The sequence below is a fragment of the Amphiura filiformis genome, chromosome 17 (genome assembly GCF_039555335.1).
Source record: "Amphiura filiformis chromosome 17, Afil_fr2py, whole genome shotgun sequence".
NCBI lineage: Eukaryota > Metazoa > Echinodermata > Ophiuroidea > Amphilepidida > Amphiuridae > Amphiura > Amphiura filiformis.
In genome coordinates, this window is record NC_092644.1 from 5,613,826 (window position 1) to 5,630,638 (window position 16,813).

The following is a 16,813-nucleotide window of genomic DNA, read 5'->3' on the forward strand; positions in this document are numbered from 1 at the left end:
TTAGAAATTTGACCTCAGATGACCCCTTGTGAGCTCAGATGACCCCGAAATAACCGTCCGAAAATTTGACTCATAATGTTAAGTGTATCCATCAAGTTTCATGCTCATACGACAGTTTTAGTAATTTGACCTCGGATGACCCCTAAGTGACCTCGGATGACCCCAAAATGACCGTCAGAAAATTTGACTCTAAATGTTAACTGTACCCACCAAGTTTCATGCCCATACGACAGTTTTTAGTAATTTGACCTTAGATGACCCCTGGATGACCTCGAGTGACCTTCACCCACTAACCAATACAAACTTGTTCTGTCTGGGGTCAAGATGCACCCGCCCACCAAGTTTGAAGAACGTATGACCCCTAGTCTCCGAGAAAAAGGTTTTTGCATATTATGCATAAATTATGCAAATTAGGTAGGTAATTACCATATTTTGCGCTGAAAATCGAATCAGGTCGAGATCCTCTGGTCATGCTACCCCCACCACGGTTCATCATCATAGGGCTTAGCTTTCTTACGGTTCCCCTGAAACAGCTTCACAAGGCGGATCTCTTTAGATTTCCAACCATTTTGTAGAAGCGTTCATAAATTATGCAAGTTAACAACTAAATGCGCATACTTTTCGCCAAAAACTAATCAGGTGATCAGCAGGTGTGTATCATTCCTGTCACAAGGTTTCGTTACCATGCGCCGCTATCAATTTGCGCTGATATTCGCATAAATTATGCAAATTAGCTATGTTAATTTGCATATTTTCACCGAAAACATGCGATTACGGAGCAAACTTGGATACCCTTCCTCCCACCAAGTAGCGTCCCGTAGGTCTTACGGTTCCCCAGATACAGCTCCGGACGGACATTCGGACATCCCACCCCCACACACAGACGGAAATAGTGATTACTAAGACTAGTCCCATCCTGAACAAAGTTCAGAAATGAAATTTTATCAATTTGCGCTGATTTTCGCATAAATTATGCAAATTAGCTATGTTAATTTGCATTATTTTTCACCGAAAACATACAATTACGGAGCAAACTTAGATACCCTTCCTCCCACCAAGTAGCGTCCCCAGTAGGTCTTACAGTTCCCCAGATACAGCTCCGACGGACACACGGACATCCACACCCCGGACAGACAGAAATACTGAGGCGAGACAAAAATGAAATTTTATAACAAATTTTGTGACTTGAGATCATTTGCATTTTTTGTAAACACCAAAACTGGTCTGTCCTGACATGTCTGTTGTGTCATGTGTGTTGAACCCGGTCCAACCGAACAATCGTAAGTTCTGTTCGGATCTGGATCTGCCTGGATGCTGTACTCCGATTAAGCAGGACTAGCCCCGGGGACTAGCCTACATCACATCAGTGTTTATTTCTGATAGATTTCACTTCATGATTTTTTCTTCAATTTCATCACTTACGAAAGTACAAAAGTAGACAATCTAGTAGTCAGTAACAGTATAGTATAACCTCGGAGCAGTTCGTGTGAGACCTACGTACATGGAAATTGGAATAGTAGTACATGGCTTCCGAATTTGGAACTTCACATGTTCAACTTGTCATGCCTGTCGAGTCCCGCGTTTACAACTAAAATCAAACCACTTCTAGATTAAGTCCATCGCTGAATTTTACAAATAACTTAAATAAACATCTTTATATTTAATTAAAAAAATATTATGGTATGCTCGTAAATGCTTCGAATGACATTTATTTACCAGAAGCTCATGAGCTCAGAACCCGGCTCAGAATGGTAAACAAACTAGCGTATTTTCACCTCGATTATGCACCGTAGCTCTCTGTGGTTGAGTTTGCAAGGTCAGTGGGTCAGTGAACTTAGTCTCCTATGCAGCCAGTTTGGTTACGCTCCCTCCACAAAAATGTGGAACCAAACTGGCTGCTGTGGAGACTACTGCAAGAATCGATCAATCACACAAAACTGTTTGCTGATTGGTTCAGAAATGGTGATGTCATCAATCAAGAAAAACTAATCGATTTATTGGTTCAAAATAGCCTCATAGAAAAGTACGAAGTTTGTTGAGCATCGCAGCTTATCGGTAAAAACGTGACCTTTAACAAAAAAATCGGCACAGTGCTTCCGTACTGCACTTGCGCAAGCCAAATAGTCCCCAGAAAAGTCATTTGTTCAGATTTATTCGGGATTTATTCAAGATTCAGACATGTTCTTGACTATTTTTGACATTCCTTACCTATCTCTTTATTTAAATTATAAAGAAATAGTGAAGAAAAGTTAAGAAGTAGTCAAATAATTTCTGATCTGAACTAAATCTTAAGAAATGTACCTCCATTGGTTTCCGTCTGTATTACGATCTCAAATTATACAGACCAGAATAATCTCTAGCACACACAGGGAACCAAGATATAACTCGATTATCGTGACTATTTTGGTCTTTTTACCCAAAAATAATACTTTTATCGCCTGAATTTCAATAAAATCTGGAGTGCAATCGATTCAAAAATAACTTAGCCAAACTTAGAAACGAAACTTAAGTCTTCATATCAGTCATTAAATGATCCTTAGCATAAAAACCAACAGCGTATTGTGGCCTGAAAATGAATGCTAGTTAGTTGCATGACAAAGGCACTGATAAGCTCCGCTCAGAGCCAAAAAACTGAACAATGAATATCAGTTCAATTTGCCACACTTAAAACTACGAATGAGGGTCATAAACGGATAAATCCTGAACAGAGATATAAACTACATTTAAGACTTTTAACCCTAGACCTATTGAGCCATATTACAGAGGTGTAAGTAAGGTAACGATCCACTCCCTGAAAAACATCCGAGACTAAGGCGAGCACCTCACCAAATTTCCAGAATTCTGGGGGGGGGGGGGGCAAGGGGGCTTGACCAAGGAATAGGCTACAGGGTATCACCCCCTCCAAAAAAATTTGTTTGCTCTTTTTTTGACAAATTATCATCATCCAATTCCATATGTAATTTTTTTTTTTTTACATTTCTGGAATTCCGGGAATTTCCGGAAGACTTACACCTCTGATATTATGTAACATAGACTACAAAGGAGAGGTTGTTGGTTTATTAGATCGGCAAATGAAGGAATATTTCCCAATCTCTATTGAGAACCGATTTGACTGAAATCGGTCAATTTAGATCAGCCCTGATCTCATCGGTGCACTCCTAATGAAATGATCAAACACCGAGAGGCTGTGCAAAAATGGACACAAGCAGCAGATTTATCAGCAAATTTATGATAATAAATTGCTAATTTAATAATGGATGGTGCCTGTAAATAATAATTAAAATGCCCCTTTAAATTAAATGCCCTTTTACATTTTGTACGCCAAGCATGTATACAGCTTGCGTAATTTGTATCTAGGGTTTCTACAGGTCATTAATTTTTTTTTTTAAAGGTTGCACTGCCTTTTGATGTTGTCACTAGGATCCACAACTTGCTCACCTATCAAGGCACAGTTCTTTAACCCCAATACATTTGTACATTTATTCAGGCATGAGACTGCCCTTTCCTAAAAAAAACTGAAAAAACTGAAAATGCGCGTGAAATTGGGCAAAAAGTACCAAAAACAGGCTGAAATTAAATAAAGTTGCGGAAATTTTGACTATAAAAAAAACTGAATTCAGTTTTTAAACTGAAAATTCTCATGCCTGTTTATTGCATGACCTTTGAAAATTTGAGTACAAAAACTCATACTCTGCAACTTGAGGTCAAATTTTGCACTATGATTGTTTAATTGAGGTTATTGAACTATGCCATTGGGATGAGGTCAATGTGATGGTCCATAGTGAGTGTACCACAATAAAAGCTAACCATGAAATGTTTGTCTGTACAAGCAGGATCTGTGGTACAAGTGGCTGCTGCTAACAAAAGCACTGGAGGAAAATACGATCATCGTATTCGCAGCCGCAATTGCATTTTGTGGGTGCAATTGCATTTTTTCCAAACAAAAACAAAAAAACCAACACAAAAATTTAAATACCAGGTAATTTAAGATCTTGAATTTCTTTTGTAAAATTAAATCTTTGTAATTGCTTTTTTTTGCATTTTTGGAAAATCAAGAACTTTTCGAGGTGCTTCTAAAATTTTCCTCTTAAGCTTATGCTAACATTTATATTGCGTAATAGCAATGCCAATTAATAAGTCTTGCAAAAAGAATATTTGACCGGTAAATCATTTACAATACCAGATTAGCATAATCATTAGGGCTCATATTGAAATACCCTACCACGTTTTCACACAGAAAGAAGGCAGGAACCCCCTCGCTAAGCGCGCGCCTCAGGAAAGCTCGGTCATAAAACGGATGGATTATATGCCATCAGTGATACACCCTGCCCAGGATTTTAACAAAAGAAGGCTAGCACAGGAAAGCTGCAGGATGGCGCACACCTTCCTGTGTAAGGGAATTTCAATATGAGCCCTTAGCAGTGAATTAAATTTGACCAGGGACCGTATACGGAAGGACTGGAAACAGCTTTCGCCCATTAGACCTGGCTGGGCATCGCCCATGTTTAAGCCTTATCGCAATATCTTTTAAAGTTCAAAAACTTGGGCAAGGAAAATTTGACCATCAAAAATTTTGCAACAAAATTACTTTCGGTGGTACATGAAAGTTTTACACAAATATTATCATAGATTCTGATTAATTTAATTGGATCAAATTTAAGGAAAATTGCAGTCATTTTGACATCACAATAGCCTGATTTCAAACTTTTGACTGGAAATATTCATGCATTGATTAATGGACCTGGTACGAATCCCAACAGTTACAACATGGCGCATGGTATGTCAGTAATGTCATGCACAATGTGAAAGGATAATAAAAGACTCTAGAAATTGGCAAAATCAATCATCAAAGACCAATATTTCAAAAATTATTTCAGAATCGAAACCAGTAAGGACAGAAAGTGTAAGGTGTGGACATTCCAGGAAATATTTTAAATTGTTTATTCTAGTACGTATTCTACATGTACATGGCCACAAAATTATCACATTTTTTCTCAAAAATCCTATGCAAATGATTCAACATTATACAGACATAATGTTTAAAAATCGTAAAAATTTCACATAATTTTAGAAAATAATGGAAGATTTCATGATGATTGTTCAGTTTTGTGAATAAGAATCAAACTTTGCACCCGCCCCTTGGCACAACTCGCATGGTATCGAAGCAGTTTCCAGTCCCTTCATACAAGGTCCCTGAATTTACTCCCAACCAAATTTCAAGTAACACTGACATGACACAAAAGCAGGGTAGCACAACTTTTAGTCAAAGAAAAAACACCCAAAAACCTAGTTAAATTTGGGCGCAGGGTTTGACAAGGCAACATCAAAAAGGCAAAAAATAAAATATATATGCATATGTAGAAACACAGTGTGAGAGGATCCTAAATTTTGATGTTGGGTATTCTTCCCACCGCGGTTCATCAAGTTCCACAATGCATAGCTGCATACAAGCACAGTTTTTGCAATGTCAGTGAACACGGAATTGCTACTTTGGGCACCAACAAATTTAAATATGGAACACAATCTGGTTGTGACCGATCAATAAAATGATCATAAAACACACAAACATGTATGAAAGGATAATCCAGCTTCCAGCTTTAGACTCTTAATGTGGGTCAAAGGGGGGGGGGGGCATGGCCTAGTCCTAGTGGTATTTGCACTCAAATATTGAGACAATAAAGCTAACACACAAGAGAAATGGTATGGGTTCTAGAAAGGAGATTCCAATGCTGGTTATGGGTGTTAGTATCTGTCCCATGTGCAATGATTTTACCTGGGAGGGAGAAAACACCGAAAACTTTTGTTTTGATCTATAAATGGCCTTAACTCAAGAACCGTAAGACATGTCATATAAATGCAATTATTGGTTTCCTTGACTCATTTCCTATAAGATCAATGTATTGATAGAAGTGTGTACACTGCAGTTTTTTTAGTTAAATGGCTACAACTGGACAATTATCATGGCTCCTGCCATTACATTTGCCTTCGCTAGGATCCACAACATGCTCATCTATCAGGGTGCAGTTCTTAAACCCCAATTCATTTGTACATTCATTGAATGACCTTTGACAATTTGGGTACAAAAACTCATACTCTGTAACTTGAGGTCAAATTTTGCACTATGATTATTTTATTGAGGTTATTGAACTATGCCATTGGATGAGGCCATTGTGGTCCATAGTGCTTTAAAAGCAAAATAAAGAAGAATCACTGCTGTGCTGCAACCTTGTAGGCATTGGTAGGCCATTATACAATGTAGCCCAATTGTGTCACCCCCGACCCCCTGCACAAAGGTCATCAACTTACCGACTGTTTGCTGAGATCTAGTCTTTTGTCTCCCCTCTCCTTGCACTTTGCAAACTCTTTACTCAAATCCTGTGGTAAAAATGATAAGAAAATTTACTGACAAATTCTTATATCCACAAAATTATTCTCCCAGAAGAGAAGGTCATTCTTCTGTCCCTCAGGAGAGTACTGTTAAAGTTTGTTCGGTTTATATAAGGCGGAAAAAATAAGACTCATAACAACGTGTAGTGATCCCGGGGGGGTCACTCCCATTGTGGCCTGTACACCATCCGCGATAATCAACTTTTGAAAAGCACCCTAAACAAGGATTTAACCCTTGGCTAAAACGATACCCTAAACAGGTGTTTTCACATCCTAAACAAGGATTTTATTCCTTGCATCAAATTTCATACCCTAAATTTTGCTACCCTTTTTTTTCCAATATTTCATGTTTTTGACACCCTAAACACGATACGTGCGTATCGTGCCTATCCACGAAAAACTACCCTTTTTACGCGTTTTTATTATCGCGGATGGTGTACAGGCCACAATGGGAGTGTCCCCCCGGGGTAGTGATATAGCATGGCGTGCACGCTATTGGACGCAGTGCTTGCGTTCATTGTGTGTTGCGTAATGCGTGACTATCCCACCCTTATGTGCATTTACGCGAGCGTGAGTTGGGACTTTATTGACTCATGCAGTAAAAAAAGCCGAATAATTTCCGCCTTATATAAGCCAAACAAACAAAGTAGTCCTCATGGGAAAATATGGAAAGCACCTGTATGATATAGAAAGGGGCTCATCTGATTTTTGAGACTGAACTGGTTAGTTAGCTACTACTGACCACCAGCATACTTTTTTGTCTGACACAATGTATACCAAGTTAATGTACCTTTGATGAACGATCGATGATGAATCTTTTTTCCTCAGAAGTAATTTTTTTTTAAATTTTTACAAATTACAATTTACCTCCATATTAGTTAGGGGAAAAAGTTCACTTTGGTGACCACTCTCTGGCTAGTAAGGTTTGACGATTGATTCGACTTCTGTGGACCATTTAGAAAAAAAATAGCCACCATGTCCCTCGCGAAAATCCCGGCATTTTTCGCTAGAGGCCAAAATCCAAAATGGCCGCCACCACCATTTTGAAAATTTAAGTTTTGAACCAGAGCACCTATAATCATGCACAAAGACACTTTTTCGGATATGTCGAGTACAAGGATTCCGATTCTGACATTAGTTTGACATTACGGCATCATTTTCACCCAGAAATCCAAGATGGTGGCCGGCACCATCTTGAAAAATTTAGTTTAGAACAAGAGGACCTTAAATCGTGTACAAAGACACTTTTTTGGATAAGTCGACCACGAGGATTTTAAATTTGACATTACTTTGACATTACGAACTCATATTTACCCAGAAATCCAAGATGGTGGCCATGGCCATCTTGAAAAAAATAAGTTTTGAACCCGATTACCTAAAATCGTGTACAAAGACACTTTTTCCGTAAGTCGACCCCAAGAAATCCGAATCTGACATTAATTTGACGTTACAAAATCATTTTTGCCCAGAAATCCAAGATGGCCCCCATTTGGTAGAGCGTAAATGTGATTTTTGAACGAAAGCAGAAGCATAAATGTGTCATTTCCGCCTTATCTGGGGTTCATGTCCCTTATATGGGGTTTAAACTGCCTTATCTTGGGTTTACATCCCTTATCTAGGGTAAGGCGCCTTACCTGTGGTTTAGGCGGCCTTATCCTGGGTTTACGTTCCTTACCTGTGGCTAAGATGCCTTAACCTAGTCCCAAACAAAAATGTTTGGTAGACTCATAACCGGTGCGATCTTACCTTTCCGATGTGAGATACTTCTTGCATCGATCCCGAGATGCGGAAAAAAACCAATAGTCATTTTGTCCCACATAAATGAATAAATAACAAAAACCCCCCGATCCCCCGGTGGACTCACCCAAAAGGTGACGTCACACCATATGATCGCCCCTTATCCGACTTGGGATCCCCTACTCGGACCAAACTTGTAGGGGTGGCGGGTCCGGGATAATCAACATCGGAAAGGTAAGATCGCACGGTTATGAGTCTACCAAACATTTTTGTTTGGGACTAGACTCAGTACACCGTCGATCTTACCGCTTCCGATGTTGATTAAGATACTTCTTGCATCAACATCTGAAAGATCGATCTAGCAAGTAACCGACGGATGGAGGTACAAGATTGGTCAGCATCTGATCAGGGATCGGGAGCGGTAACGATGGTTTTCGCGAGGTCAGAAAATATTTTCCCCAACGGTCGGGAAACAAAAAGACCACGCGATCACAGACATAAACCTCCTTACTTAATAAGTTTGGTGGTTAAGAATAGCGACACTGGTTCTTACCATGCTGAGTATTCTGTATAGTCTGAAAACCTGGTACCCGTACACCACCGTATTATGATCGCCAAACAATGTCCCGGTAAACCTCCCGCCCGCCTCTGATTACTAACGTAAACGGAAGTATCGTAGAGAAGGGCAAAGGTGGCTTCCGGGACACCGCCTGCTGGATCTCCTCAAGGGACAACCGAACGGTATACCCAAGATGATGAGATAGCTCGTGTCGAGTGGGTCGTGGGACGCGAAACCTTCGCGATCCCCGGACCCCACCAACACCTGGACCAGCCATCGCGACAGCGGCTGGACCGAAAGGCTCTGTAAGGGTGATGAATGCGGTCGTGAGTCCTCGCAAGGCTTGTGTTCGGAAGAAATAGTGCTGCAGCGCCTTATCGGACACCCCAGCCTATCTTTGGCTTCAGCCAACCTTGCCCAACCCTGGGGATTGGAGAGGGACGAATGTCGGTATGCACCGCGCCCGTTCAGTAGTCACGAGAACAGAGCGCCAAACAGTGTCGCTCCAGTGTTTGTGAACACGGAAGCTAACCTCGAGACCGTGTGCAACTCAGCACCGCCGTCCCGAAGCCAACGCCAAACCGGAAAGCCATCTTGAGAGTTACGTATTTAAGCGTCGCTTTTGACGGAAGGTCAAAAGGGTGACCCTTAAAGTAATCTAAGACTGTGTTGGGATCCCTTAGGAGGATCACTTTCCTTTTGGTAGACACTCGTTGAACATACCGTCGGCGTAGACTAATAAGGTAACCATCGGCTATGATAGTCGAATCCGCCTCTCGAAACCTCGGTGAATGGAGAGGACAGCTGACTTATAGTTGGCCCCAGTGGCCCGCTGAAGTCTTGCTTGGAACTTTTCTGTCAGAAACTCCGAACTAGCAGCACAGAGGTTCTAGCGGAGAGCTATTTGTCTCATTGCACCAAGCGTAGTATGGAGCCAGACTCTGGCTATACGTCGGAGGGTAGACTTCCGTCTAGCCCCGGCGATGAGAAAAACAGCTTCTGATGAAAAGTATCCCTCCGCTGCGTGTTCCTGGTAAGGGCCATGCAGCTAACTGCAGGTGCTCTAGTGATAGACTGGTACCTCCGCTCCGGCATCCGGAGTAGATCTGGTACTGGGAGTGCCAGCGGCCTTGCCGCTAGCAGAATGACAATGCAGTCTTCCCACCCGATCTTGGCCACCACCCTCATGAGTAGTGAGATCGGAGGGACTGCATAAGCTGTCAGCCCTCCCCAGTCTATGGACAGAGCGTCCACGGTGAATGCTTGGGGGTCCGCGACCCTTGAGCAGTACACCGGCAGTGGATGATTGCGATGAGATGCGAACAGATCTTTCGAGGGGTGGTACACCCCCTTGAAGATCGCCTGAGCGACCTGCGGAGCAAGGGACCATTCTGCTGGTCCCGACACCCTTCCTCGTGACAGATTGTGCGCGAGGATGCTGGTGACGCCAGCGATGTGTATCGCTCTCATCGTAATCTGCCTGAACTTGCACCACCCTATCAGGTGTCGTGCATGCAGGCTCAATCGTGGTGGCCCGGAGTCCCCTTGTCTGTTGGGGTAGGCTACCACGGTTGTGTTATCCGTCAGGACAACGGTATGTGATTCCACGATCACCTCCTCGTAAGCGAGGGAGGTTGATGTGAAACTCTGTCTCTATGGCCCCCATAGGCCCGAGACGGAGTCTCCGTGGATGTGGACCCCCAGCCCGCTTTTGACGCTATGGTCGTCACTACGTGACATACCGGGGTGCAGGAAACCTGACACCCTGGGTCAAATTGGGCTGATGGGTCCACCACCAGAGTTCCTCTCGCGCGATCTCCGACAACGGAACCGCGAGGGATATTGGTGACGACTGGGCCTGCAAGCAGGCTAGAAGGTGTAGTTGGGTAAGCCTAACGTAGAAACGGCAGTACAGTACGAGGTCTACCATACTGGCCATTAGGCCTACCACCTTCATCCATGCCACAGCGGGTTTTGCCCGAGACTCGGCCCAGAGTCCGGCACACCGCACCATGTTCGTCACCCGCCGGGTGAGAGCACCACGCGAACCCCTCCGTGAGGGTGATCTGGGCCCCTACAAATAGTGGTGTCTGCGTCGGGACCACGCTGGACTTTTTTGAGCTGATCAAAAAATCCAGGGTCCCGCACCCTACGGACTATCAACCCCATGAGACCCGTAGTCTTCAGTGGAGTGCGTCCGTATATGAGCCAAACGTCCAGGTAGCAACTGACGTTGACACCCCTGTGCTTCAGGTACGCTGCCACCGCTCTGACCAGGAGTGTTAAACACCCTGGGAGAGATGGACAGGCCGGATGGCCGGTATCAAAACTGGTAATTTTGATCCTGTACCTAGAAGCGCAGATGCCTCTGAACTTGAGAGGCGATTGGCATATGCAGATAGGCGTCCGAGAGATCTAGCGATGCTGTTCCCATGCCCCTGATGGAGCAGGCTAGCACCGAGGCGAGAGTCCCCATTCTGAACCTCTTGGGCCTGAAGAACGTGTTCAACAGCCTGCGGTTCGGATGGGGCTCCGTCGCCGTCTTCCTTGGAGCCAATGGCTCCAAGATCACCCGTAGAACGGGGTAGACCGGGACAATCGCCCGCCGTGAGAAGCTGTGTGATCCCTGTCAGTAGTGCCCGACGCTGGGGGCCGTCTGACGGCACTACTGTGGACCTCTGAAATGTGCAGACGAATGTGGGGAGACTGGGTTGCCAGTCTGTAACCCCCACTCACCACTGACCATACCCAGGCGCCAAAGAGATGGTTTCCCACCTCTGGGTGAAAGCCATAAGCGGTCGTCCACTGGGAGATCCCCTGTGGAAAAACCGCTGAGCCCCCAGGAATGCTCTGCCTAGCTTCCCTTGGAAGAGCGCTTGCTCTTCTTCGGGCTTGCCAGCTGTTCCTGTGCTACCCTTGCGCCTCCCAGAAATGGGTGCTGCAGAGGTAGTGGGCTCGGGTACTGTTGGTGGTGCACGGCCTGCTGAAGTCGGAGCTCCTACCCATGGTAAGGGCAGTTTCCGACCTCTTCAGAGTGCTCCCGTTGGTAGCTTCTTTGCACGGTCCTTCACCGTAGCGCAGAAGCATCCAAAGAGAAAAAGGACCCTGCCTTTCCATCGCGTTGAGCGATTGGAGTGGCAGGCCCTCCCCGGGCGCTGAGTGGACACCCTATGGGCTAGGCCCATGGAGCTCTCGTTGAGGCTAGCTGTTAGCACCGCTAATAGGCTCACCTCGCGGAAGAGCTCAGATGTTGTCTGAGCGTGATACGCTTGACGACATCTGGGTCCCTCTCGGATCCCCTCAGGTAGGTCCCGTGGTCCGCCCCGTTAGCAGCAGAAGCATGCAAGCACGCGGCGTCATAGCTCTACTGAGCTCGACAGCCCTACGATATCTACCCGTGAGGTTTGCCGGGAATGAGAGTGCAGGCGTCCCCTGTGAGGAAGCAGCAGCTGAGCATCCTACTGAAAGGATCCCCTGGTCCGCCTCCATGGACTCCCCCTTAGGGGGTGTCCGGAGGAAGATCAGTGCTGTTGCTCCCCTCGCGGGGCAGCGGGAAGGAGAGACTGTAGTGATGTCACTACCGGACTCAGCTTCCGACTCCTTTCCCTCGCCCACAGTATCCATATCATGCTCCGATGATGACGGTAACTGAGGACGGGCATCTGAAAGCGGGTAAGAAGGCATAACCACTGTGTGGCTCGCCGACTACCTGCCAGCAGAAGAGGGAGTACTCCCGCAAGACCCTGAGGTATCCGCCATGGCACCACTGGGTCCGCATGCTCTCGCAGCCGTCGTCCTAGCGCTAGCAGCACGGGCCTACCCTGATCAAGATCTGGGTTAGCCCCATGCCGGCTGGCCTGGTCAACAGCTGATGTTGGTACTGCGTGGCCATCGCTAGGCGACACTTGCCACGGTGCTAGGCCGTGGAAGAAACACCCTGCGGCGGGTACCACGGGCATACCCGCCGGCAGCTGACCCTGAAAGGATCCGCCACCAGGGTAACCCCATGGTACTGCAGTACCAGCACCGCCTCCCCTTGTTGCCACAGAGACTGTGGCGACTAAGGCGGGTGTTGCGGTACCGGTGCGGTATCAGCGTGGGTACCCGTGAGGGTTCCCAACTGTGGACCGCTGTACCCTCGCCACACTGCGTTCCCTGTTTGGGGGATCAAGCTGTGTGCTGGCGTGGTACCGACGCGGTACTAGCGTAGGTGCCCGTGAGGGCTCCCGGCTGTGTACCACTGTACCCATGCCTCACTGCGTTCCCCGCAAGGGGATCAAGCCGTGTGTATGGGTAGCCCGCTATACCGGCTGTCCCTTGGCTAGAGGGAGCTTGCCTAGTACCACGGGTAGCTGAGCGTGCATACCCCGATCAATCACCTCGCCACCTGAATAGGCAGCGTCAATCAATGGAGCTATGCCCTGTTGATTTGACAGTGATCGATCAAGAGAGGGTAATTGACCCATTGACGGTAATGGATCACCCACGCCCGCTGGCTCTCGAGGACATAAGTGGGTTGTTGATCAGCTAGGCTGTTCAAGCTACTCACTGTACCCTCTAGAGCTTCGCCCAAGGTCGCTGTGTGTGGCGGACCACTCACGGCAGCTATGGGCGGGTGCATAGCGGCTACCACTGAAGTCAAGCCGTAGCTCGCCTTTGTAGCTGCCACCGAATGCACCTGGGTCGCTGTCCCGTGAGAGACTGCGAGCCCAACCCCTGAATAATCGCCAGCCAGTCCCTGTGGACAGCCAGCAGCTATTCTAGGGCCCAGGGTATCACTCGGCGGTCCCGCCATGGAACGCTGCCGTGTGACAACCCCAGTTGGTTCTGCTAAGACTACACCCACAGCGTTAGCAGCGGTATCGTCTCTGCTGAACCCATGCATGCTAGGGTTCAACCCAGGCAAGCCCGGGGTACCCTTGCATGCTGCCCATCGCTGGCTACTACTGTGGCTGTTTGAGCCCGTAGACATGCCTGCAACAGACGGGTGTCCTCCTGCTAAAAACCCGTGAGGATTTTCGCTAGAGGGCTGGTATCCTCCTGCTACAAAACCCGCTAGGGTTTTCGCTGGTGGTTACCGCTCTGCTGCCTGCTACTTTGCTCCGACGTATAGTCAGTGCTTTCGCTGGCTGCTGAGCCTTTGGACGCGCTAGCAGTCCCCGTAGGTACCGCCTGCTTGTCCGGGGACCGGAGCCCCTTAAGCAGACCTGCCATGACCCATAGGGGCTGTCACAGCAGAATCTACCGTGTCGACTGGTATCCTCCTGCTGCAAAACCCGCTAGGGTTTTCGCTGGTGGTTACCGCTCTGCTGCCTGCTACTTTGCTCCGACGTATAGTCAGTGCTTTCGCTGGCTGCTGAGCCTTTGGACGCGCTTAGCAGTCCCGAAGGAACCGCCTGCTTGTCCGGGACCGAGCCCCTTAAGCAGACCTGCCATGACCCATAGGGGCTGTCACAGCAGAATCCACCGTGATCGACCTTACCAGTGCCCTTGGTAGATTTCTTCTTCGTCTTATGGCGATGACGGAGCCTATCCCAATCGTCAAGCTGGAACTCGGAGAGTCCTAAGCAAAAGAAAGACATCTAGAAGATCGTGAGCACTCCCTGTGGGTGAAACAGAGCGGGTGTGGGTCCCGCTCCGTCACCAGGGAAGGGCAAGCCCGACAGGGCCGAGGCGAAGCGAGGAGAAAAGGGAGGGGGGCACTACCCCCCCCAACACGCGACTCAAGCCCAGTAAGCAAACCTGAGCACGGAGGCTGGTCGCTAACGTTAGTGGTAAAGTAAGGACTGGCTAACTTTATTACTAAAATGTCAGACGGGTCCCTACCAATCCCCACCGTATAAATATCTGATTAACTCGTCTTTATTGGACGGTAATGAAGACATAACGATAGAGTAATCACCCTAACATAGCAACAATAACCTACCGTACATGAAATACAATGTGTATGTACAAACATCTATTGTAACTTACAGGCTGCAATGGTTGTTTTACGTGGGAAACAAAATGAATGGCGCCAACGAGCGCCATTTTGAATTGCTCGTGTGTCCCGTATACAAACGGAGGCACGATATGTAGCTAAGTTTTGGATCGTTTTTTGTCACTTTTTCTCCAGAAAATGCCGTCAAAACTATCCTCAGCCGAACAATACCGGTTTGGTTTTACCTAAGGTGTGAAACTACAACCGTATATCTCGCCTTGGTCGAGAAATTGATACACAGTGCTATGAACAATCGATAGGCACGCCTGTGTCAGTCGGAGACCAAGGAGAATAAGGGATTTATCATATGGTGTGACGTCACCTTTTGGGTGAGTCCACCGGGGATCGGGTTTTTTGTTATTTATTCATTTATGTGGGACAAAATGACTATTGGTTTTTTCCGCATCTCGGGATCGATGCAAGAAGTATCTTAATCAACATCGGAAACGGTAAGATCGACCGGTGTACTGAGTCTTAGCATATCGCAGTCTAAACCCAGATAAGGCATCTAAACCCCGGATAATGCGCCGTAACCCCAGATAAGGGACGTAGACCGCCGATAAAGCAGTCCAACCCCCAAACAAGGCGCTTTAACCCTAAATGAGGAACATAAACCTAAGATAAGGCATCTAAACCCCACATAAGGTGCCCAAACTCTAGATACGGGTCGTTAACCCCAGATAAGGGTCGTAAACCTCAGATAAGACATCTAAACCCAAGATAAGGCGCCTTAACCCCAGATAAGAGACGTAAACTCAGATCTGACAGTTTAAACCCCCGATAAGGCGCCGTAATCCCAGATAAGGGACGTACACCTCAGATAAACCAGTCCCAACCCCAAATAAGGCGCCTTAACCATAAATAAGGAACATAAACCTAATATAAGAGAAGTAAAACCCAGACGGCGCCTTATCTGGGGTTAAGGCGCCTTATCTTGGGTTTAGATGCCTTATCTGAGGTTTACGACCCTTATCTGGGGTTAACAACCCTTATCTAGAGTTAAGGCACCTTATGTGGGGTTTAGATGTCTTTTCTGGGGTTTATGTTCCTTATTTAGGGTAAAGGCGCCTCATTTGGGGTTTAGACTGCTTTATCTGGGTTCTACGTCGCTTACATGTATCTGGGGTTACGGCGCATTATCTGGGGTTTATATGCCTTATCTGGGTTTAGACTGCGATATGCTAAGGTTAAAGCATCTTAGCCACAGGTAAGGAACGTAAACCCATGATAAGGCCGTCTAAACCACAGATAAGGCGCCTTATCCATAGATAAGGGATGTAAACCCAAGATAAGGCAGTTGAAACCCCATATAAGAGACATGAACCCCAGATAAGGCGGAAATGACACACTTATGCTTCTGCTCTCATTCAAAAATCACATTTACGCTCTACCAAATGGGGGCCATCTTGGATTTCTGGGCAAAAATTATTTTGTAACGTCAACTTAATGTCAGATTCGGATTTCTTGGGGTCGACTTATCGGAAAAAGTGTCTTTGTACACGATTTTAGGTAATCTGGTTCAAAACTTATTTTTTTCAAGATGATACCAAGCGCCACCATCTTGGATTTCTGGGTAAATATGAGTTCGTAATGTCAAAGTAATGTCAAATTTGAAATCCTTGTGGTCGACTTATCCAAAAAAGTGTCTTTGTACACGATTTAAGGTCCTCTTGTTCAAAACTAAATTTTTAAAGATGGTGCCGCCACCATCTTGGATTTCTGGGTGAAAATGATGCCGTAATGTCAAACTAATGTCAGAATCGAATCCTTGTACTCGACATATCCGAAAAAGTGTCTTTGTGCATGATTATAGGTGCTCTGGTTCAAAACTTAAATTTTCAAAATGGTGGTGGCGGCCATTTTGGATTTTGGCCTCTAGCGACAAATGCCGGGATTTTCGCGAGGGACATGGTGGCTATTTTTTTTCTAAATGGTCCATAGAAGTCGAATCAATCGTCAAACCTTACTAGCCAGAGAGTGGTCACCAAAGTGAACTTTTTCCCCTAACTATATTGTGCACTTTCCTCCAGAATCTCTGCCAGTTTTGATCAAGTCTTAGCAATTTTTCTTCCAGAAGCATTTACTGCTGGCTTCATTGGACTTTTGACCGACTCCAGCATTTTTCCAATGTTATCTCTTTTATGATTCGT

The 16,813-nt window shown here is 45.9% G+C and overlaps 1 protein-coding gene across 1 annotated transcript in view; it reads right to left on the minus strand.

The window, feature by feature from the left end:
* LOC140136855 (uncharacterized) overlaps window positions 1–16,813 on the minus strand; it is a 68,163-nt gene that overhangs the window by 43,784 nt on the left and 7,566 nt on the right. Inside the window, exon 3 of the mRNA XM_072158457.1 lies at window positions 6,307–6,375. Within this exon, the coding sequence (XP_072014558.1) occupies window positions 6,307–6,375 (69 nt within the window). The remainder of the gene's footprint in view (window positions 1–6,306; window positions 6,376–16,813) is intronic.